Source organism: Propithecus coquereli, unplaced genomic scaffold (genome assembly GCF_000956105.1).
Source record: "Propithecus coquereli isolate 6110/MARCELLA unplaced genomic scaffold, Pcoq_1.0 Scaffold503, whole genome shotgun sequence".
Classification (NCBI taxonomy): Eukaryota; Metazoa; Chordata; class Mammalia; order Primates; family Indriidae; genus Propithecus; species Propithecus coquereli.
This window is the reverse complement of record NW_012150875.1, coordinates 1,142,986-1,167,269: the sequence shown is the minus strand read 5'-3', so window position 1 is coordinate 1,167,269 and position 24,284 is coordinate 1,142,986. Positions and strand designations below refer to the sequence as shown.

General features: G+C 47.4%; 1 protein-coding gene across 1 annotated transcript in view; it reads right to left on the bottom strand.

Annotated features, from left to right (window-relative positions):
- The window catches only part of GNAS (GNAS complex locus), a 51,587-nt gene extending 37,928 nt beyond the window's left edge, over nt 1-13,659 (bottom strand). Inside the window, exons 1-2 of the mRNA XM_012656494.1 lie at nt 12,353-13,659; nt 11,364-12,184 (exon numbers count right to left, since the gene is read on the bottom strand). Of these exons, the coding sequence (XP_012511948.1) occupies nt 11,364-12,184; nt 12,353-13,659 (2,128 nt within the window). The remainder of the gene's footprint in view (nt 1-11,363; nt 12,185-12,352) is intronic.
- Nucleotides 13,660-24,284: the final 10,625 nt, after the last annotated feature.

Below are 24,284 nucleotides of genomic sequence, written 5' to 3'. Positions count from 1 at the left end.
ACTTGAAAAGTTGTGTGTTTGAGGGGGAGGGACTGACATACCTCTTCTATTAAACTTTTATAGGAGAATTGAAAAAGTTTGAAAGTTTTAAAGTCAGAAGGACATCTCTCTCATTTTTCAAAGGAGGAATATGGAAACCCAGGAGATAAAGAGATTTGTCCAAGGTCTCCAAACCAGTTCCCAGGACAACCAGGGCCAAGGGCTATGAATTTGGAAGTTACCTGATAGCGCATTTTCCAGCCCAGGCTAACGTCTACAGAGCCCCTGGTTAAAAGTGACAGGATTTATCCCCAGATGGCAACTGCCCAAGTACAAACCTTAAAACATATCCCTTGGCCTTGGGGCTGGGGGCAGGGCTGTGTCCCAGGGAAGGAGGATTTGGGGAGGGGTGTGGAGTCCTGTTGCAGGCACTGAGCGGGAGTTTTGAAAAGCCAGGCTCCCGGGCTCTCATTAGTGAACGCCGAGCGCCATCTGCCAGCCAGTTGGAAGCAGACGTGCTTTATTTTATTGTTCCCTTGTCCCAGCCCTAAATAGTTGGGTGTTCTCACTTCTTTCTCTTAAAAACAATAAATAAAAAGGTATTTCCTGCTCAGAGAGCTCCCCAAAATAAGGATCTTGCTTTAAAAAAAAATCTCAGAAGAGAGAAAGAGAGAGAGAAAATGGAAAGCAAAAAAGAAATTAGGGAATTCCTTAGGTTGCTGATTTCTGCTCCCCTACTTCTGAGCTGTGCCAAAAAAATGGGACATGCCCCTTTCTCCCTCTAAGGCAGAGTGATGGGCTCCCTCCTTCCTGACCTCTGGCAGGACAGGCTTTGAGCCTACCTTAGTATCTGAAGTCACACCTTGACTCTGGGGAATCAAGGTTGTAGGGCCAGGGGGGAAAAAAATAAAAAAGAAGGAAAGAAAAGAAGAGAAAGAGAGGTGTCCACTACTTGTCAGTTTCAGTCTGAGGGTGAGGTGCCTGCAAAGGTTTTGGGTTTGTTCCTGGCAACTGAGTTCCAGTCTCTTTGGAGAGTTACCTTTCTCAAGCTCTACCTGTCCTGCCCCACTTGGGTCTTTCCTTCTTTATACATAAAGTTGGACAGAGAAGTACCCCTGGTCTCCTCTTGGACAACCCATTAAATTTAAGTCACTCCCCTGACCACGGCAGGACCCCCGGCATACTCAGCAGAATCATCACAAAATGGAGCCTTGTCAATATTTTTAAGAATCAAACTTTGGCCTTTTTTGGACGTCACTTGGCAAATTCATGGAATCCTAGAGTAAAGTGCTAGAATCAACCAACGTCGCAGGAATGAGAAACCCCAACTTCTAAGCCAGTGCTCTTTCCACTATCCAAGGACCCTCCCAAAGAGTTGGCATTCCTCTGTCCACTGCCTCCCCTAGATTAGACCTATGTGGGAAGAAAGCGAGGAATCATCGCTGCAAGATCACAAACGCCAAACTGCCCTAGGATCACTGATTTCATAAGTGACTTCATTCCGGGATGACTGGACCCCATCAGGAACATTTCCAAAGACTCCCACTTAGAAAGGGGAACCCTCCTCCAAGTGTCCATCTTAAAACCCACCCTGGCCATTTGTTTTGCAAAACAAAATTACCTAATGTGCTTTGCTTTTAGCAGCTAAAAAGAAAGAAATGAAATCACATCAATGCTTAATTATAAATGGCTAGAAGTTTTCTGGCAATCCAACTTTAAAAGAATTTCCCCGAATTTCTGGCATTTGTTTTTGGGTTCTGCCCTGAGTCTTCTAAGCATTTCCTTGGAAAGATGTTGCACTTGGTCTCAGGCAAAATGTCAAAATCAACATTCAAAATGCTTGCCTTGGGTAATTTCTAGGATTCTGCAGTAAGGCGGTATTATAGTGTGGCATTGTTTAGCTGAACTTGGGACATATAAAGCTAGTCTTCAGACAAGTTTGATTTCAAATGATATTTTAAATTTTACATGCCTAATACATAACTTATCAAACTACCAATCCATTTCTATATCTCACTCTACAGTGATTCTAATAGTAAAAGCTAAGTGTTTAAATCCATTTGCATGTCTGGAGTGGAAAGTGGTTATTGTCTTATTTTATTTATTTTTCCTGGCCTTTCCAATGAACTTAGAGGTCGCAAATTCCAAACTCTCTAAGAAAAAAAAAAAGAAAGAAAGAAAGAAAAAGAAAAAAAACATTGTTTTTTTAAAAAATTAGATCCCTGATGAATCTGTAACATCTGAAAACTCTATTAACAGACCAAATGGGAACAAAAATATAAATGTGCTAGGCTCCAAATATAATAAAGAAGCAATGAAGTCTTGTTCTATAATGGTTACTTGGGAGAGAGGCTGGTTAGATGCAAGCTGGGGAGTTAGGTCACTGTTTAAAAATAAAATCACGATTTAGCCCTGTTATGATTACTCCAAGAGATATTGGTTATAGAATGTGCCCTAGGAGGGAGAAGGGGGTGTCCATTTTATCGAAGACCAAGTGCAAAACTCTTGACAGGGAAATGTCCTTGGGTTGTTACTTCTATTGGCATAACTACTTTTTTTTCCTAAAAAAAATCTTATTCTCTTTCTCAGTACAGTCATTCAGAGGTATTCCTTCCTCTGCCTCCATCCCCATGTAACTTCCTCCCTTGAAAGATCAGTTGTTAAAGGTGATAGGTCACCTCCATGCAGCGGGCTGGTTCCCTGTGGGCCTGAGACTAAGAAGACCCAGCAAACAGGGCCCACACACTTGCCGCTGGCGTGCACACATTCCAATTAAAGCCTCCCTTAATGTTTTGCAGAACACATGTCAGGTGGGGTCCCCGCTGCCCCAGAGATGACGTATCGTCAGCAGCTGAGTGTGGGTCCTTATTGTCTTGGCATCCTTCTCTACAATGCGGCGTAAATTAAGTTAGTGTGTACCAGACAGATGGACAATTCCCAGCCTGCTACACACAAAGGCAACCTAAAGAATCCCTAAGTGGTAGATGTGATCATTTTGGAGTTACAATCTACCTAAACACTGATGTAGCATAGCTATGAGACTGACTTGGTTCATTAGAGTCTTAGACCAATTCATTGTTTATTTCCTTGAAATAATTCTCTTTTCTATTCTAAAGTGTCATCTAGGTCGATTTATTCTCTGAGATTTCTAGAAATGACTTCTACCCAAGAATGCAGGTCATTAAAATAAGTATGAACATTTCTGACTGGCTACTAGTGACCAAAGGGGACTACCTTTTCTCTGAAGATAATTTTTTTAAGGTATGCGAGTTATGATATGTATGATCTTTAACTTCCCCAGAATTTGATATTGATAATGTTAGGGCAGTAGTGCTCAACCAGGGGTGACATTTGGCAATGACTAGAGACAGTTTTGGTTGTCACATTGTGTGTGTTTGTGTGTGTGTGTGTGTGTGTGTGTGTGTGTGTGTGTGTTTTACTGCTATCTAGAGGTCAGGGATGCCTGCTAAACATCCTACAGGGCACAGGACAGCCCCTCCACCTCGAGGACAAAATGTCAATGGAGCCATTTCGAGGGTCCCTTTGTCAGACTGAGCCCCCCAAAATGTTCCTAAAATCCTGGCATATACATAACTGGGTAAGTTACAGCTTAGAAGTAAAAGACTGTGTCTGACTAAAGCTCTGGGGCCTATTTGAATCCGAGCTTTGTCCTAGGGTGGGTGGGGGGAGTGGTGAACGTGAAGTAGGATCCTTCCTCACCGTTCCCGGCTCTTCTCAGCCCCTGTCACTTTCACCATGAATATGACATCTTTCTTATGCCTTATACTGTCTCACCATCTAGTGGTCACCTGAAATATCAACTCACCTTCACCATCTCTGGGCCCTTCTAGAGCCAGTCATTTAAAAACATCACATTTTGGGAGGTAGTAGGCAGAAAGACCTCTGAATGACATCTATGATTTTATTACTAAGATAATTAAGCATCCTGTAGGCCTAGCAGACCTATAGAGAGAACAGCTATAAGGAATTAAGATGGACACTTTCCAAGATTTCAAATGCCCACACAAGCCAAAAAAATCAAGGGGGCTGATTACAAATCTTTTTTAAAAAGAGAAGCCCACAGGGCTTCTGCTTAAATCCTTTGGACACTTAGGTGTTACCACATATAACTATAGATTAAAAAAAAAAAGAAAAAAACCCAGGATGGGTTCAAGTGATCCCTGGAATGTAAGGACTTGTATATTTCCTAAGTAATATCATCTATTCTTGACAGGTCTTTTATATTCATTTTTTGCAACTGGATCAACCAGCTACTTTTCCAAGTATAGAAACTGAGGCACAGACATGTGTGTCCCTGAGGCCCTGGGGAGTTTGGATGGATACCAGCTAAGATGCAGGACACTTGTTCCTATTTCCTTTGGAAGAGCCCTGCCAACATCCCATCGGCCATCTCTCGATGACTGGCCTTAGTTTTTGTGTATTGTCATAAGCATTCTACTTTTTTCCTGAAAAAATCCCACAGCTTCAAACTTACCTGAATGCAGGTTCCCTGTGAAAAAGAGCTTCATAGTAATTCACACTTTAGCAATCAGTTTGATGAAAGGCAAAACTGTTCACATAGGGAAGAGGAGAGAGGTAGTGTGGTCTTCTGACTCAGGAAGAGGGGCAAGAGCTCTATAAATCAAAAGAGAGAGGCTCTCGCTGCCTAAGTCCCCATTTCCTGGTAAGAATTAACACTCAGTGGTGACGCGGAGCCCGTGAAAGCTTGACTGTGACACTCCTTAGAAAGTAGGTACAAGAGGTTTTCCTTTCTCATTATCAACTCATTAAAGGAAGTTTAAAGTACTTACTCTGTCCCACACACAAAATGTGTGTGACAATGTCGGAAACATTGACTGACTCATAATAAATTCGAGATCAGATAACAATTTATACCACCTTTATACCTCTCTCCTCGCCCCAAATTGAATCATTAAAAAACATTTAGTAAGATCCAATGTTCAAGTTCTGTGGGCAGAACTCCACGAGTCAAAATACTCATGAATTCTCCTGAGGTTTAGCAAATTACCGTGCAGCGCAATTTGGGATTTTACCTCTAAGTAAGTACGGCAGAGGCACACTCCCCGCGTTCCCATGGCTCTGTAACAGATCAGTTGCCTAACATTCTTCCCTTATTACAGCTCCCAGGTGTTGCATGTGTAAAACTGCTCCAATAATCTAACCTGAAAGGCAGGTGCCTCCTATGTGCTACTTGTCAGAGACCAAAGCATCCGATGTCTCAGTAGCGCTTGTGATGATCAACGATAATTAAAAGTCAAACATTGTTTTTTTGTGTGTTGTTCCTTACCTCTTTCTTGGAGGTCTCTTCATCTTCAATTCCCACTGTCTGGACTGCTTTAACCACCTGGCTGTAGGGAAGGAAACTAAAGACATTTTTTTTTTGCAGGTATAATAACCACAGAATAATCCCAGCTCAGGTCCTTGGGCTCAGCCACAGATGGAATTGATTTATGGATAGGTGCTAATCAAAAGAGAAAGCAAGGGGAGGGATGGATAGGCAGGGGTAATAGGTGACACTTTTTCAGGACAAGTAAAAAATGTTTTCTTCATCATCTCTCTGCCACATCACTCTCCTGAGAGTGACCTCACACAATCATGAATTTGGCAAGGCATCACTGGTCTGCTGCTCGGGTTGACCTTTATTTACAAAATGTGTGCAAAGAGTGTGCTCTGAAACGTAGAGACAGAAAGACAGAATGGGATGCCCAGCACTTTTAGAACTTCTAAGTTAACAGTCTCATGGGAAATACAGAAAAAAAAAACCCAAAATAAACCAAAAACTTCACTTGGAGCAGGGAGGAAAAAAAAGTCCAGGAGAAAAAGTAAATGTCTAAAAATAATAGTTAACATTTTTGAGACATTTTTATGTGCCAGGTACCAGGTTGAGGGCACTACCCTGTAAAATGCTTCTCTGGATTTCTCAAATGTAACTTCACTTCTAGTATCTTGACCTTTTTGAGGGGGGAATTAGGAAAAAATGGTGTCTCCTTCTGGAAATACTCCTCCCCTCCCTTGTTCAAGGGCTCCGTGGCCCACCCCCGTGGCCAATTTGTATCTGTGGCTTCCCGACAGTTTTTCTAAATTGCATAAAGGCCCCAGAAAGAGAGGCTCAGGCCCATTTTTCTCTTACTTCCTAAAGAGAGAATGATCTTGTGCTCAGGGTGACCGCAGGCCAGAACAGGAATGTACTGGGAACAAAGGTTCCATTCAGTCCAATTCAATGAAATCTGTCAAGGTGGGTGTTAGGGCCAGAGTCTCTAGTCTCTGTTACTGGGAGTTAGGGGACCACCAGAGGCAGAGATGGCCAATCAGCCTGACCAATGCTTCCAGCTCCCCTGGCTGGCTGTTTAATTGATAGATTGACCTTGTCACATCAGCCGGTCCTGTCCTATCTGAAAAATTGCTACGCTTCCTGAGAAATTTGATTTTAAAATGGGCAAATGACATGTGAATTTTGCATTTCATTAGGAACCCTGGGAGGGGCAAAGTGGGTTTGGCACGATTCCACGTTTACCGTAGGTAAGAGAAAACCTAGACATGTCAAAACCATTTTTTATTCACTATTTATGTGTCTCCTGAAAGGTACTTTATTTAGAGGCATTTGAAGAGCCATAATTTTGCTGGAAGTGGGAGTAAGTTTTATTTGGAGGGAAAATTGACTCTCAAAAAGAGGAGCATGGCTGACATTGGGAATTTCAAATTTCAAGGTTACCTTCTCTAAAGAGAAATTTATTTTTTCTTAATACCAACCCTTCCTGTATAAAAAGTCAAAGGTGATGTCTAAGATCATATACTCTTGCTAAGTAAGAATTAGCCCTGGACTAAAAGTAAAGAACATTTTTAAAAAAAATTGCTGTGAAGAATATTGAGCAGAGTTATTTTAATAAGATCATTAGATCCAGACTAGGATATTCTAAACCGTCTAATTCTATAAATGTAATAGAACTATGCATAAAAGTGCATTTTATTCTTACAATTATTATTATTATTTTTTAGTGGAAAGCTAACTAAAGAGAAAAGTTTTAGACCCTGCTAAAGAAATCTAATGGAGGATTTTTTAAAAGACTTTAAAGAAAACCTACATTTAAAAGAAAAAAGAAAAGGCCAACAAACAAACTAAAACTGCAGTGTTGCTATGCTGGCAAATGAGTTAGAGCAAATGTGGAAATTAAATATCACCATAGCAGTGACAGGTATCTCAGAAACAGGGGAGCTCACGTTTCATGTACACTCAATGGACATTTATAACCAGGGATCCGTCAGGGTTTGGCTATAATTCTGAAAGCAGCAGACTATTAGACACCTGTCATTTGACAAGGGATTTTAAGAGCATATAGTACAACTTACAAGAATCATGCTTTACATTTATGTAATGCTTTACAGCTTATTAGCACATTTTTCCTAAGCATTACCTTATCTGAATTTGATCCTTCACTTACCTTGCAGTCTTTGAGCAAAAGTCCCTGATATTTAATCTCCGAGTTTTGCTTTATTTGCCTATGAAATGAGGTCCTATTGCATTTTTATTGCCCAGAGCTGTTTCAAAGGATAAACATGACTAAATGAAAGGCTTTTAAAAAAGGTATAATACAATTAGAATGTGTTATCGTTAATATTACTGGTTACTAAAGATGCTGAGAGCAGTGGGATGTTCCTTGTCATGTCAGAAGGGTATATACAGAGGGGATGACTCCTAATTTTCTTTGCTTAAAACCAGTTTTCCATGGTAGATAATGTGGAAAAATTTAAAAAATTAATCCACCTACATGGAAAAAGGTTTTTTGAGGGAGAAATCTATGGGAAGTTGGATTTTAAAAAGCAGGACAGAATTTTGGCCTTTGAGAAGCATGACTACTCTTGGGAGGCAGAGAAGGGAAAATAATAAAAGTCTATCTTAACTCTACAATTTTGTGGCCTGAGAAGCTGTGCCTCCCCACTGTACCAAACAGCCCAGTGGAGGCATTCTGAATACAGACAAACGGCTGTATGAAAAAAAAAAGAAAAGAAAAAAAACAAAAAGAAAGAAAAAAGAAAAAAAGTGCTTCTGCAAGAGAGGATGCAATGCATCACTGTTGCACTTGGAGGCATAAATAAATTATCATACAATTAACTGTGATTCACTCTATAAATAAAGTATCATAGAATGGCCATTAATATATATCACATAAGCCTACGTAATTTTAATAAATGCAGCAGGTATTAAAAACTTCTGATCTAGTAGCTCCCTTTAATTCTTAAACAAGGAGTTAATCACACCTAAATGAAGTTTCCAAAAAAAAAAAAAGTTTAAGCCATCAAAATTATTTAAAAAGGCAATAGAACCACGGAAATAGTCTATTATTGGATAATGCTGAGCTTCAACTCTTTAGATATTCTAGAATTTTCATCATGTTTTTTCTTTCTTTTTCTAAGATTCCCGTAATGTGGTTAAGCTCTCTGGGCAATAAAAGCAAAGAAGATACACTCATAAACATACATTTTTAAAGCAACAGATGAATCTACATGTCACAAATTAGGAACCACACCAAAGGACAGCCATTTGATCTGCATTTCAGTGGCAAGAATGCATGGATGTTTTGTTTTCTATGTTGGGACTAGAAAGTTAGTAAAAAGTCTTATCCTACATGTGGGTAAGTCCTCATCTTTCCTCCTCTCCCCCTTCCAAATAAGTAACTAAGACCCAGATGTTGTGCCTCTCTTGTCACCTCAGCAAAATGAAGCCTGGTGGAAAACTGTAGCTACTGCTATGGTTTCAGCTGGCAGGTAACACTGGCTGTGGGAGTTCAGGCTCATGCTAAACACAACCCAAAGTTTACCAGTCTGTTTTCTGGACTATGCTGCATCTAAACATGCTTGACCACTAACACCCAGGGACAATGGCAAGGTGACTCCAGCAAATTTCCTTTTGTCAAGGTTAATGTTCCCCCCTGGGGACAAACAAGGTAAGTCCAGGGAAACTTCTAATATTCTTAAGACCTGGCCCCACACATGGACAATTTGCTGCAGGATTGGTGGTTGCATAATCTATGGTCTAAGCCTCCAGTCCTGATTTAAGTGGACCATGCTCCCCCACCTGCAACCCCTGGGAAAAACAGAAGACTCAAGTCATGGAACTAAAGGATATCTTAGTGGAGATCTGCTAGGAAATCTTCATTTCACAAATGAGGCATCTGAGGCACCAGCACGTACAGGACGCTACCAATTTGACCATTAGGAATCAGCTGTGCACTGTCACATGGGTCTCCTGTCTGCACCAAGCTGTGTCCCCCTACCCCCAATTTGTAGGTTTACTTCCCAGAGCTATGCTTACAATATTGAAATGGGTCTGTTTTGGCAAAATCAGTTGTCTACAGGGAAGGCAGTACATTGTCATTTAAGGTTTTATGGTTTTAGTGCAGTTGGGACATTTGAAATTTAAAACTACCTCCCTTTTGTATGTTTTTGGGTAAATGATAATGTCATTATGTCCCTGGGTGGGCACACATAAAATGACCATCACATCTAAAACTGTGATTCATGGGAGACACATCACAATAGCATACAGCTATATCAATAATGCCATTAATAAAAACCATCACACATAATAAAATATTTAACGAACAAATGTAGCACAGCCTTAGAAATTGTGATCTTGAAATCCCTTGAAAGGTCTCAGAGAATAAAATTTAAAAATTAAGATTGTGGAGATTCACTTTTAAAATTTCCATTTAAGCCAAATGTTCAGACCATTGCTAATTGCTGCTTTGATTAAGTGTGGCAATAAGAGTTAATGCTTCAGATCTGACATAAGAAGTCTTGGGGGCTGGAGGAGAAGAGGCGAACTGGGGAGGGCCAGGTAAGACTTGGAGTTAAGAGAGAGGGTCTTGCTGTGGGGTGAGAAAGGGAGTCCTGGGGGGGGGACGGTGGAAGGCTGCCAAGGTACCCTTCTGCTGAGAATAGCATTATTTTAACTTTAATCAAAAGACTTTTATTTATTTATTTATTTTTGGTATTCAAAGCCAATTTACAGAAAACCTTACCTTTGAGCCTCTTTGCCCCCAGCTAAAGCTGCTTGAAAAAATTCACATGCAAACATTTACATGTTTCACAAATCATATTCAGTTTTACCATACTTTGTCCCCACACTTAGAATACACTCAGAGCATTTTTTGAAATTTTTTATTTTAATTGCATTTCAAACACAACACAACATTCCACTCCCAACACATAACTCCCACTCTTTTTAAACCAAGCCCCTCCTATTGTGCTCTTTGTAAAAGTGCAAATGATTGGCTTACCTCGGGCTCCTCGCTAGAAAACAAATATTTCATGTTTTTTAAACACAGCCACGCCCACCCCCTGGGAACCAGCCCCACACGGTTTTGGATCCAGAGTTGCCCAGAGCAGGTTAAGTGTTCCCCCATCCCCCTTCCATCCCCCCACCAGGTAAACTGAGTGTGTGCAGAATACCGAACTCGTGTGCAGCCCCGATGCCCCAGATACCTGTGTGTCTGGTTTTTCAACCGTAAAGGCAGAGGGTTTGGCGAACGAATGAGAAGTGAGGAAACGCTTAGCGCAAAGGGAAAAAGAGAGAAAGACATACAGGAAAAAGGTTATGGAGGCCGGCGGGAAGCGGCCCCCACTACCTCCCCTGGCCAGGGGCCCAGCACATTACCCAGGATGCTCCGCCACCTTCCCTGCGCCGCTCGCCGCTCGCCGCTCGCCGCTGGCCGCACAGCACCCGCGCACAGGTACCACGGAGTGCGTGAACACCGAAAGTTTTTTGCCCGCGCCATGGCGCAAACCACAAGACAGCCCGTTCCCAAGTACAAGTACACAGTCGGCGGGTAATTTGGGGGTGCCAGGATGGGAACTGGGGACACTTGAGCGTATCATGCACAGGCGGACACAGAATACGGACACCAACACACACCAACAACAAGCTGTCTGAGTCCAAGCAGCCGTGCCAGGCGAGGCGGGGGCGCGCCTTTCCCAATGACCCCGGCCCACCACGGCCCCAACCAGCCTTGCCAGGGGAGCCCCGGGGCCCCTTCCTGGCAGTTCCTGGCTCACCTGAGGACCCTGCCTGTCCAGCTTACGGTCCCCGGCGTTCGCCTTCCCAGCCGGTAACGACCCCCAGTGTCGCTCGGCATCACTTTTCTCCCTGGAGGGCACATACTTCGGCCATCCAAACCCACCGAACCTCCCCTCCCGCTCCCAGGGTAAAGTTAGGGTCCCTCCGTGGAACTTTCTAGCAGGGTCTTCCCGCCTTTAACCAGACCCGCTCCTCCCGCTGCCGAGCCCCAGTCCCACCCGGCAGCCCTGCCAACCTCTCCCGGGTCCCCGGCGGCCCTGCTGCCCGCAGGCAGAGTCCGCCGCATTACCTAGAAGCAGCAGACGATGTGTACACACGTAGTCCATCTTCTCCTGCTTGAGTTGCTTGTCGATGAGCTTGCTGCGTTTCTTCTGTGCGCGTTTCTGGGCACGCATCTCCTGGGCTTCTTTGCGCATCTGTTTGCGCTTCTCCGCCACGGGAACCTTCTTGACCTTGGAAGAGCGCGAGCCTTTGGGCTGGGGACTCTCAGATCGACCGAAGCATCCCCCGAAGGCTTGAGAGAGGAAGTTGTAGAAAAAGTTGCGTCGGGCTTTTTTTGGGCGGCTGCGGTTTCTCCGGCGCCGAAACCAGCGCAGGCATCCGAAGGTCCCATCGTCGGACTCGTCTCCGCTGGAGTCTTCGTCGCTGCTGACCAAGCCCTCCTCGAAGTACTGGACACAGCCGCTCTCAGGCTTGCCCCGCCAGGCAGTCGCTCGAGCAGGCCGCGGAGTAGGCGGGTCGGCAGCCTGAATCTCCGGGCTGGGGGGTCTGAGGTGATGGAGCTTGGGTCTGGCCCCGGAGGCAGGGGCTGCCCGAGCTGCTCGGGCTGCTGACGCTGGCCGTGCTGCAGGACCGGCTGGAGCTGCCCCGGTGGCCGGAGCTGCCCAGGCTGCAGGAACGGCAGGGGCTGCCCGGGCGGCAGGATCGGCTGGGGCTCCAGCGGCTGCCCCGGCGTCAGAAGTGGCTGGGGCGGCAGCGGCTGCCCCGGTGTCGGGATCGGCTGGGGCTCCAGCGGCTGCCCCGGTGTCGGGATCGGCTGGGGCTCCAGCGGCTGCCCCGGCGTCAGAAGTGGCTGGGGCGGCAGCGGCTGCCCCGGCGTCAGGATCCGCTTGGGCTCCAGAGGCTGCCCCGGCGTCAGAATCCGCTTGGGCTCCAGGGGCTGCCCCGGCGTCAGGATCCGCTTGGGCTCCAGGGGCTGTCCCGGCGTCAGGAGCGGCTGGAGCGGCAGGGGCTGGGGCTGCAGGGGCTGCCCCGGCGTCAGGATCCGCTGGAGCTCCAGGGGCCGCCCCGGCGTCAGGATCCGCTGGAGCTCCAGGGGCCGCCCCGGCGTCAGGATCCGCTGGAGCTCCAGGGGCCGCCCCGGCGCCAGGATCGGCTGGGGCTCCAGCGGCTGCCCCGGCGTCTGGAGCGGCCGGGGCGTCAGCAGCTCCCTGGGCGGTAGGGGATCCGTCGCCGGGAGAGGGGACTTTTCCTCCCTCTTCGGCAGCGGCGGCTGAGCCTCCTTCCATCTCGGCTGCTTCTCCCTCAACTGGGGGTCCCTCTGCTCGCTCTCTCTTATCTGGGGCTCCGGAGACTTCGATGGGCGGGCCATCAAGCGCGATTGGGGGGCTGTCCATGTTGACGGGAGCGTCGTCGACCCCAATGGGGGCGCTACCAATCTTGAGCTGGGGTCCGGAGATCTCCATCGGGGGGCTGTTTCCTGCGAAGTTAGGAGGAGATTTGACAGCTTCTCGGGATGGGCTGCCGATGGCGCCTGGGACCCAGAGGGGAGGCGCGTTCGTGGCGGGAGCGAGGTGGACCGCACTCGGGACCGCGACTGCCGTGAAATGACCGCCGCCGTCGACTTGCGGGACAAGTCGGGGTAGCCCTGGGGGTGGGCTGTCGTCTCCAAAGGCTTCTCCATCAAGCTCAAATGGCATAGCTTCCTCAGGGGGAGGGCTGTAGCCCCCTCTGACGCCAGCATTTGCAGGTCTGAGGGCTCGGGGCTCCTGGGGAGGAGCTCCGGGGACCCCTGCACCTGGGCCGCCTGGAGCGAGGTCTGGGACCTGCGAGAGAGGTTGACTGCAGCTTCCCTGGGCAGGCTGGTCAAACTCAAAGGGCATGGCTTCTTCTGGTGGAGGGCTGTAGACTCCCAAGCTTGGGCTGGCACCACCGAAGGCTCTGGGCTCCATGAACGCTGGGCCAAAGGCCCCCAGGCCTGCATGGGCCTCACTGGGGTATCCAAGCTGCTCCTGGGTAGGCCAGAAGCCTCCCAAGATGGGCTGCTCGACCTCGAAGGGCATGGCTTCCTCAGGAGGTGGGCTGTAGCTTCCCCAGGCTCTTGCTTCCTCGAAGGTCGGGTTGAGGCCCTGCAAGTTGGGCCTGGAGACTTCTGGAGGTCCACAGGCCTCGCCTTCATTCTCGATGGTGATGGGCTCGCTGTGAAGCGGTTTGGTCTCCATCTCTTCGGCTGGGCTAGGCCCAGCACTGGGGGCAGCTGCCCCTGGGGCCTCCAAGGGTGGTTGCTCAGGCTGTTCCCCAATTTCAGGGGGGCTATCGCGTTGTCCTGACATATTATTGCCGTCGAGGCAGTTGCGCATGCCCATAACACGGTGGCGGACTCTTAAAATAAATTTGGGGCTCCGTAAGACGGAGCACCCAACCAAACTAGGGTGAAAAAATTATTTTAAAAAAATCAAAGTTCCAGCTGGAAAGTTCTCCAGCCTCACTTTCCAACCCCTGTGAGGTTGGGGTGGGTTCAGGGCCTGGAACCCTAGACCATGGCGGAAGCAACTCAATTGTTGCTGTGGAGTCTAGGCTCCTTCCTGGCCACTTTTTATCCTCTCGGGCCGCCCCCGGCCCCCACCTTGGTCTGCCCTTGTCCCCTCCTCTCTCTCACACTCTCTCTTTCTCTCTGTTCCAGGCCAGCCCCGCCTGCTTGGATCTGAGGAGCGCGCCGATTCGGTCCGAAAATCGCCAGTAGCGCTTTCTCTCTGCCACCAGAGGACGCCGGCCCCAGTGCCGAGCCGGCTCTGGCTCCAGGAGCCGCCGGCAGTCCCGGACTTTGGGTAAGGGGGCTGATGAGCGCGGGCCTCGCAGGGACGTACTGGCTCCTTCCACTCCTCTCCCTGACTGATTTGGAGTCTTTCTCCTAGCTTCTCCCCTGACCAGAAAGATCTCCTGCGTTGTGGGACACGTGACGCAAGACGTGGGCCTCGGGACGCTCGAGTTGAAACCCTCCCTCCCCAACCCAACAGACTCTCCTCGCGGGGAGGGGGACTGCAGGAGGGTTTCGTCACCCCAGGATACCCCGAACCCCTGAGTTGTAGCCCCCAGCCCCTAGGCAGCCGCTGGTATCAAGTCCCAAGTCCGGAGCGCAAGGCTTTAGGCGACTGGAAAGGGGGCGCAGATGCGCGCGGGGATGCGACAGGTGGTCGTGAGCCCACCGGAGAAGCGGAGAAGAGGCAAGGGTGAGGGGTTGCCGAGTGCTAGCACATAATTTGTTTTTTTAAAACGCCTTGGGGTACTTTCCCCGCGGCTTCTGCAGCTTTCGTTTGCCGCTTGCCAAGGTTAGCTCCAGTTGGCTCCGGTAAAGCACTTCAGTGTCCCCCATCCCCATCACACTCTAGGGGTCTCCGCAGTGGCTTAGGGTGGCGCAGGCAGGGTTCTCCCCGTTTATATGGATGGTTACGCAGGGGAGTGAGAGGGTCTGAGGTGTGTACCGCGGAGAGTCAAGCAAAGCCCCCCAGGCAGTAGCCGCGGCGGCACCGAAGGAGAGTCGCGGGGCGCACGGGGGGGCCCCATGGAGTGCAGGCCTAAGAGTTCCACAGGTCCTACTGTTCTGGGGAAAGGTTAAAGGGGATTTTGGTTTGGGTTTATGGCCGGTATGGGGTGGTCTCGGAGACTGGACAACCCAGTGCGCACTAAACCCGTAGTCAAACACCGTGCCGCGAACGGCAGCCGAGGTGAGCGACTCCCGGCTTCCGGTGCTGGCCGTAGGGTCGGTCAGTCAGTTCCTCTAGCCCCAGTGCAGACCCTCTCCTCTTGCTATGAATATTCTAGGGCAGCTGCTTTACTTTTCCACTTCTAGAGCCCGCTGAGGCGGCACTAAGCCCGGCCACAAACCTATGTACGGTCGCCCGCCCGGCTGCGCTGCGGTTGCCGCGCCACGATGAGCTCAAAGCAGGTGGCGGGTAAATGCCCGGACTTCCCAGCGAGCTCGTTGCATGCATGCGCCCTGCTCTGGGTCAGGGGTCTGCAGAGGGATTGCCCCCAGGGGAAAAATTGCCGCTCAGGGGTCACGTAAAACCCGGTAGGTGCGCATCGGCTCAGTCTCGCCAGCGGGTGACAGTGACTGGCAAGCCACATTTAGGTGCAGCTCAGCAGGGCAGGGGGCAGGCAGTCGCCTGGACTGCATAACCCCGAGGGAGGGAAGGCGGGATAAGGGTTACACAGGGTGGGCTGCGGCAAGGCGCTTGCGGTCGGCGCGTACCACTGTATACGCGCCGCAGGCGGGCGAACCCACGGCACGGTCCGATCCCGTTAGGTCTAATGTAATGCGTTTCTCCTAGAACCAGGGTACCACAAGGCACAGCGCATCATCGACCCCTGCATCCACCACCCACCTGGCTGCGCGCCGCGGAGAAAAGCTAACTAAGCCGGACCCTGGGTAACGTTAGGAGCCCTGCAAAGGCGTATTGCTTCAGCTCTACGAGTCTACACACTTCCAGGTACCAACACTGAACTTTGGTTCAAACTTTGGGTAACTACCCCGACGCGAAAAGGCTCAACCACCTGGGCATCCACCGGGTGGGCCACCTGGGTCCCAACATTCAACTCACTCCCCTCCGACCCCTGCGCTAGGTCAGCCATTGGGCTGGGGTCACGCCAATCAAGACTGCCTGGCGAATGAGCAGGGGGCGTTGGACCGGAAACCGGATATGGGTGGGAGGTCCAATAGGGGGCGCCGCGTTGGAACGCCCAAAGAGGTTATGCTGCTGGGGTGATTTTAAGGCCTTGGGGGGCGCGTGTATGGCGACTAGGCCACGAGGACCGATAGCACCCTGGGGTCACTCTTCCTGACGGTGTAGGTCGCAAAGGCTGGGTGAAATCGGGGGCTCCCAGGGCCAACCCTCGGGCTCGCTGATGGCGGTGGGCTAACCTACCCAACAGAGGGGGGGTCGCCGCCGCCGGGGCGAGGCGAGGAGAAAGAAGATTTTCAGGGCCTGGAGGTAGAGGGCCAGGACCCTGAGGAGAGGGCTTACTGCGAGGAGCGCCAAGGATGGATAAGGGGTTGAGGCCCCAGGGATGCTGAGCCCTGCGGAAGTGAAAGGTCAGTGGACGCTGGGGTTGGCGCTCCAGGGAGGCCGCGATGGGTGCCCCAAAGGGACGGTGTGCTCTTGCCAGGCCTCGAGCTCACCCTCAAAGCATCATTCATCGAGGAACGGGTACAGGATCTCTGTTCGACATTCTCATGGGCCTGTAGGCCTCCTTTCAACATTCTTTCTGGTATTATGGTTCTTTACCAGGGATTAAGGTGATAAAAGTTGGATGAATACCAATCCCCTGTCGTAACGGGTAGAGCAGGATAAAAATGAAAGAGGAGACCTTCAGTTAGGGGAACTTTGGAAGTCTTGACAGAGAAAATGGCGTTCCAAATGGGCCTTCAAGAAAGGATAGACGCCTTGGCTATGAATAGAAGGTAGGGGGATGGGAGACAGTTTGCCTACCACGAACAAAGGATCCAATGGTAGGAAACATGGAGCGTGGCTGGGTAAACAGAATAGGCCACCTTGGCTGGCCTTTGGGGGGCCGTGGAAGAGAAAGGAAGAGAAATTGGATAAAATCTCTCCGAGGATGCCATGGAGTATCAGGACAAGAACTTTTGAGGTTGTTTTAGTAGGAAACCGAGAGGATGTTGAAAGTTTTTTTGTCCTGCAAATGAGGATTTGAGCCTAGTTTTAGGAAAGGTAGAAGCAGTGTGGAGGATGGTCCTGATGAAGAGAACAAAGGAAAGGGGTTATGCACAAAGGAGACCTTGTAGGGAGAGACCCAGACAATGGTGAAGGAGGCAGGAAGGCTAAAGGAAGGGACTCAGGAGGAGTCTCACAGGATCCTCCAGCAACTTCAGTGCTAAAAAGACAAAAGGCATTAGAGCCAAAGTGTGGTACCTGGATGATGGGACACTGGCCATGAGGCAGAGAAGCCAGGAAGAGGGCTGGCGTCCTGGCAGAGTCAATTTTGTTTCAGACATGGCAGAATTGAAGGAAGGTTGGGTAGTTGGGACAGATTTTTGCAGCTCATTATTTGGGAGGAAGGGTCTAGAAGTTTAGAAAAATATAAAGACCATAAATTCAAATTGGTAATCATCCTTATTTAGGATATGAGATCACTGGCTTAGATATAACTAACTCTCTAGGGGAGAAATATATTTGGTCATAGAATCTTGAACAGTTGGAGCACTGAAGAGGAAAATGTGAGACAATCCAGGAAAGAGCAAGGAGGGCTGGAAGCACTCCAGAGGAAGGGGTTTCAGAACCACTCAGCATATCTAACCCAGATGGCGGTTTATCCTCTGCACTGGTGATATTTAGGGCCAGCTAATTCTTTGTCGTGGTGACTGTCCTGCACATTGTAGGATATTGAGCAGCATCCCTATTCTCTACCCACTAGATGCCAGTAGCATCCCCTTAGTTTTAATAACCAAAAATGTCTCCAGACTTTGCCAAATGTCCTCTGGGGGGCAAAATCAGCCCTGGTTGAAAATCATTGCTCTAAGCTGAGAAAGGACCCTTACACATGGATAGAAATCATCTTAATTTAAAAGGAAATTAGGGGCAGGAAGAATAAATCCCAGTATTTAAACTTTGATGTTTCTCTTTTTTTCTACTCTTATTTCTCTGTAGGACTGGCTACCAGAATCTGAAAACCCTAAATCCTTTTGGTGACTGGGGTTAAGAGCTGAAACTCCACGGCACATCAGCACTAGGACTCCAGAGACTCCAGAAGTGTGGCCAGATGTGTGAGGCAACTGGTGGCCTGGCCACAGGGACCTGAGGAACCTGATAATGGTAAGAGCTGGGTGTGATGTGGGCTGACTAGGGGCCACCTTGATTGGCTGGACTGTCTGGCGAGACCCCTGAGGGCTGGCGACCTTGCTGGCCTAAGACAGAAGCATGGCCTTGACCTGGAAGAAGATGGCCGGGGCTGGGTGTTGGTGGGCAACCTAGTCTGGGGCCTAACCCTACCAGGGGCATTGTTTTTAGGATCTGCCATTATAACTGTATCATAGCAAAGTACCTTAAATGTAGAGTTCCAATTCTGGATGGATTTCTATCAGAAGAAGTAAACATTTGATAGGAATGAGCAGGAACCAGGAAGGAAAGGTTATTAATGGGTTCATGCAGCTAAGGAAGAAGTAGTCGGGATAAGCTAGTGCCTGAAAAAAGGCTGAGTTGGTATGAAAGACAAAAGCTGTGTGCCACGATCTTGACCATCTCCTGAGGGGGAATGTGCTAGAGTCTTTGAAGGGCTGTAGTGAGATGATGTGTCAAGTAGGGGAGGGCAGGATTGGCTGTCGAACCCCAGGCAATGGTTTCTTGAAAACTGTATATTCTTGGCTACGTGAAAATAATAGATTTTCTATATTTGATGAATTAAGAAAGCAATGGGAAATGCTACTTATGCTTCCATTAACCTCTGCATTTCTGAGGAAAGTCAGCCCATTCAGACCCAATGGCCCAGGTGCCACAGGTAGCAAATCAGTAGCTTTTTGTAAACAAGTAACCCCAAATGAGAATAATACATTTCTTTACCATTGACTCTCTGAACAGTGGCATTATAGCCATATTGCCACCTGCAGGGACATGGACCGCTTCCTTGGTGGCTACACGTGCTACCCTGGGCTTCCTGCTATATTGACACCTCCATGGCACACAATCAGCAAGTAATTGTGTTTATACTTGTATTTTCGGATTCTTACTCATTGCCAGATTTGGCACATCCAAATTTTAGGTAGCTGCCTGTCAACTTTCTGGGTTCATCCTTGTAGCCAAGAAAGAGAAAGCAAAGTAGAAGAGTCCCTTGAGACGGAGGGGAGGTGGGCAACAGGGAAAGGAGCAGAAACCAGGACAAACAATCCCTTTGGGCAGTCATTTTCCTTTCGATCTGCGGCTTTGGGAGGAGGGCAGTTTGCAGAAGAGCTTTCTCTGCAGCCCATTCATGTCATTAATTGTCAGTGGGTTTCTTTTAAAGGAGGATCTTTTCACCAGTTGTAAGGAAAAGGCAAAAGCAGAATAGAACACAGAAAAGAGAATTTAGGCAACTATTAAGTTTCTCAGCCTCCTAGTGACAAATGTTTTCTGAGTGCAGAATGAGTAGCAACAGGACTTTGAAACTGTTCAATTAATTACTGTTCAATTAAGACTTGCTGCTGCCATTCTTTTCCCTTCCAGCATCTCCTCTGCCAGCCTTGGCCGGTGGAGGCAGCAGCAGCAGCATACTGCTGCCTGCAGAAGGGTCTGCATGACCAGGCTGTTTCAGGCAAATGCCAAGGAAAGGAAAAATGCCTCAAATGGATAAGGCAAGGCACTGGGTTAGGCTAGGCAGAAGCAAGGCATAGTAAAGGTGGTAGAAACAGTCTTTATGAAAATGCTTGATCTGCTCAGATTAAAAAGCTCTCACTATGAATTCAGACCCCTTCGCTCAGCTCACTAGCTGTGGCTCAGCATCCCTCTTCTCAGAAGGGCCACAAATGCTGCTTCAGCCAGGCTCGCTACTGTTATCTGGCCACATGTGCTCATACAGTGTGGGTCCAGACGTTTTCTTTGTGGTTGCCTGAACTGGGCTGTGGATTCCTTCTCCAGACTAGCTGATGATGCCGCAGAGAATTTCAGGGTAGAAGTGGCCATTCCAGAAAAGATGAACAGCACCACAGGAAGGTGACTAAGAGAGGGGCACAAGTGAGTGGCAGATGGGGGTTGGGATCCCGGAAGGTAAATTTGGCTTTAGTGGAAGCTCTTTTTAAAATGTCTGTAATTCATGGAAATTCCAGCCATTCTGGGGGATTCTGGGTAACATTGCTTGAATTTAAGGGGAATGGTATATTTCACCTCATACAACCTCAATTACCCAGGGCAAATTTTCCTAATGAAATCTAATTGAGACAGCAACATAAGCCAGGACACTCAGAAACCAGATGTCACCTGGGGGGGGGGGCGGGGAGGAGAAACTTGTGGTCTTCAGCTGGCTGCAAGTCTTTGGCCTGTGCTCTTCATACCCCTCAAGTTTGACCTGAACTGAAATCCAAGGCTTAGCATTTGAACTAGACAGTAAGACTCCTAGGTGTTAAATCTTTCTGTTCGGGTGAAGCAGTTGAGGCACTTGTATGAAAACTCCACTCTACCTGTGAAATTGGAATTTCTGGGCCAGGTCTGTAAGAGATTCTCAGGGGACAGCAGGGATAATGGTGACAAATGTTGAGGTCCTCATCAGTTAGTCCTCCAATGCTGTCTTTAGCTGTTAAAAATGCTCCTCCTAATGCTGAGCTGACATCTGCCCCTTATCCTACTCCCTTTGGCCAACAGATATATGAAGCTTGCCACTGAGGTTTCTTCTCCCCAAGTCTCTTTTTATGCCTTCAAACTATTCTATAAAGTCCTAAAATTTCCTGACTTTGTGACATCCCCCCCATTTCTAAATCTTCTCTTCTGCTTATTCCCGGGGGTTCTCTTACCTGCCCTCTTACCTCCCCTTTTTTCCTGCCATGATCCCTCAAAACCTTCTTTTCCTTTTGTCTTCCTCAAATCTGTCCCCACATTACTGCTGCTACCTACCCTCTGTCTATAAAGCCTAGGTTCACCCTGGCCTTTCCAATGGCCATGGCCCCCTGCTAATTTGAATCATACTCACCCTAAGATAAGCCCATAGAATAAATACACAGGCTGTGCCCACACTTGAAGCTAGGAAGGCAGCCTCCCCAATTCTACCCTGGAATAGTTTGCATGCAGAGGGTGTCACGGTGCCAGCTCCTCTCCAGTGTCCTGCCTTTGCTGGCTGAGTGCTATCAACAGGTGACGGTGGCCCTGCACTGCAGACTCTTGGCCATGGGGGAACTAAGTCACTAGGCTGTTCACTCTGGCTTCTCTGCACTGTGAATTAACTAGGCCCTAGCACTTGGCCCAGCATAGCTATCGGGGGCTTTTGAAAAAACCCATGAGATTTAAAAAAAAGAAAACAAACACCAGTAAAAATTAGCCTTTTTATGTGTGAGGGGGAAAAAAAGTTAAATTATAAAACAAAAATGGGACGCTAAGTCACTTAATTTGACAGAACCAGTTTTTTTTTTTTTGAAACATTTATTTGTTTATACCATACATTTGTCATGGAGGCAAAATTGGTTTTGGGGTATGTGCAAAAAAAAAAAAAATCTTAGCTATTACAAGGTCCTGCAGTACATAAACAGATAATATAGTATATGTCTGTGGTATTAAAATGTGATGGGGTGGGGGGGTGCAGAGAATTAAGGGGAAAAAACATGAAGAATCTGGGGGGTGAGGGAGTGATAATGAAAAGACATTGCTGGAAAAACTGGTTTATCCTAACTAGCTGCAACCTGTAGGCCATTTTTCCAGGTCTAGCTTAATCAGGACACTTAAAACTGTTACCAAATAATACATTCAACACTTGTGATCACTTAACCAATGCTCCCGTGAGTGTGCTGTGTCCTGAAATGGCTAGCATCTCAACTCCACGTACCGGTGCAATACTTGTAACCTTGCTGCCTGTTTCTGCTCTGAAAGGCTTGTTTTAGACACTAAGGTGGTTGGGGGGCACCCCCACATTAAAAACACTAAATGCTGCTTGTTCTTCAGGATGGCCAATTTTTTCTCAGTTTAGGGACAGGACACGGTGGAATTCTGTGTTTTCTAACCTGCCTCTTTTTAAACCATTTTTGCCACCAATTGAAAAGCAGATTTGACAAAATTAACATTAGACCAACACAAACCAGATTTCTTCATAGCTGGTGCTTTTTATTTGATCAACTTTTGAAATTTTCTAGATTCCATTAATGTTAAAAATCACAGATAGAGTCAAATTGAGCAACTCCAGGCTTCTAAAACTAACCCACCTGCATATATATGGAGCTGAAAGGGATAGGAACATCTCTTTCAGCTACTTCACTTTAGAAGAAACTGAGGCAGTGAGGTGCTAGGTCTGATCTAAGGCTACTTGGCAGGACCAGAGCTAGAAGTAGCCTGGGCTGTTAGGTGCCTTTTGTCTTAGATCCCGCTGCCCCAGTGTGGGGCATCAAGATTTAGGAAATAGAGTCATTAATGTCAAAACCCCACAGCAGGACAAGAAATTCCATCCGGAATTCTGGAACATAGGGATTAAAGGTGTCATTTGAGAATCTCATCCCTTTGCTGGGCAGTTTTTTAGAGAAGGGAGCACCTGAGCTGGCATGACATCACTGGCCTCTGGAAGTCCGATATGATTTTAGTGATTTGGTTTTTAAAAGGTCGCCTTCCTAAGAGAAATGATTTCCCCACACCATTGTTTCTGCTCAGTTTCCTCCAATAGCTCCTCTCTTCTTGAAGAGCAGTGATAATACTGGTAAATTAAGTAAAATCCATGCAGATTATTTTAAAAAAAAAACCAAAACATTCTTACCAAGACTGAAGTTTCAGCTTTCTTCATTAAACTTTTATCGCAGCTGCTAAAAATGAAGGCTATAGAGTAAAGGGCTGTAAGCAATTCCAGGGTACAAAAGCTTCTAGTGCATCACAGAAACATTATCTTAAAATAATTCTAAACTTTAAAATTTCTAATTCTTGAATTCTGATAAACATAGATTAAAAAGTTTTGTTTGCAAAACTTTAGATGTAAACCTATGTATGTCAGGTTATTGACATCACACAATATTTGAACATTGCTACATAATTTTCCAATTCAAGAAATTCATTTACAAGAGCACCTTTGACCCCCCCTCCCCCAAAAAAGCAAATTTCCATTAAGCCAATGATGAATGTAGCAAAAGAAGAATCTTAAACTATTGGGTATACCATCATGCTTAACTAGCTTTATTTTCTTCCTTCTCCTCCTCCTGTCTGTGCATTTGAAATGTTATAACTCTAACATGATTAACTCTAAAGTTTGCTTTTTTTGCGAGCATATCCTTACTCAACGGACCCCACCTATGTAAAAGGACAAGTGAGCCCATTCAAATGCTAACCCCAGCTTAGCAGGGTTAGACAAAGGGCTAGTTTGGAAGACTAGTGAGTTGGGAATGCTTGGAGAACTTGCTAGAAATGTCTGTGAAAAAGGAAGGCAGCTGAAAACTAGTGTCTCAGGCAGAAAGAAGTTTTGAAGAGTATATATAGCAAAATCCCCTCCTCTGGATGGGTCATGGGTGCTTTCCTGCGTGTTTGGTTTCTCTCAGTTGCTTTGTACGGACCCCTCATGGCTTTTCCACCCTGGAATGGGGCGGAAAGAGGGAAGTTGGGGGAGGGGAACTGAATGGGGGAGGGTGTGTGCCTGTGGGTAACAGGTTTTCACAATCGGGCTGTAATGCATATATCCTCTACTTTGACTCGGAGGCAGTTTGTGGAAGACAGTGTCCTCAGACAGCAAACTATTTGTGTGTTCCTGGATTGGGGACCCTTCCCCCTAAATATATGAGCCTGGTGCATTGCTTACAGTTAAGAAAGCCAGCCTCCCTGTGTCTGCCTTCTATTTAAAAAACAGCAAGACCAGTGTGAGGTGTGGGCTAGGCACCCTAAGACTTTTAAAAACTTGTTTATTCATCCTGTAACAAGGCAACATGCTAATTTCTTTCATGAAAAACCACTTAGGAAAACCAGCCCCCCAGACTACCCAGTTTGTAAACATAGCTTCCACACTGTAAAGCACGCCAAAAAAAAAAAATTCAACAAAACCTCTGGCTTCTCTAGCCTGTTCCCTAGAGACCTCTTTTGCTTGGTAAACTCAGGCTACTAAGACATTACCAAAGGAAAAACAATGCCTAATATCACAAAAATGAACACAGCATCATTGTTTGCATTCAGTAGCAATTTCAGTTTTAGGGGCGCTCCATTTCACTTAGCAATTTCACGACTGCGAGCTAAGAGCAGGGCACGCCTGGCCCCCAGTCTTCCGACGTGCTGCCGAGGGTAAACCCCTTGCTAACCAAGTGCCTTCCCCCTATTTACCACTGAAGACCACGAAGGCATCC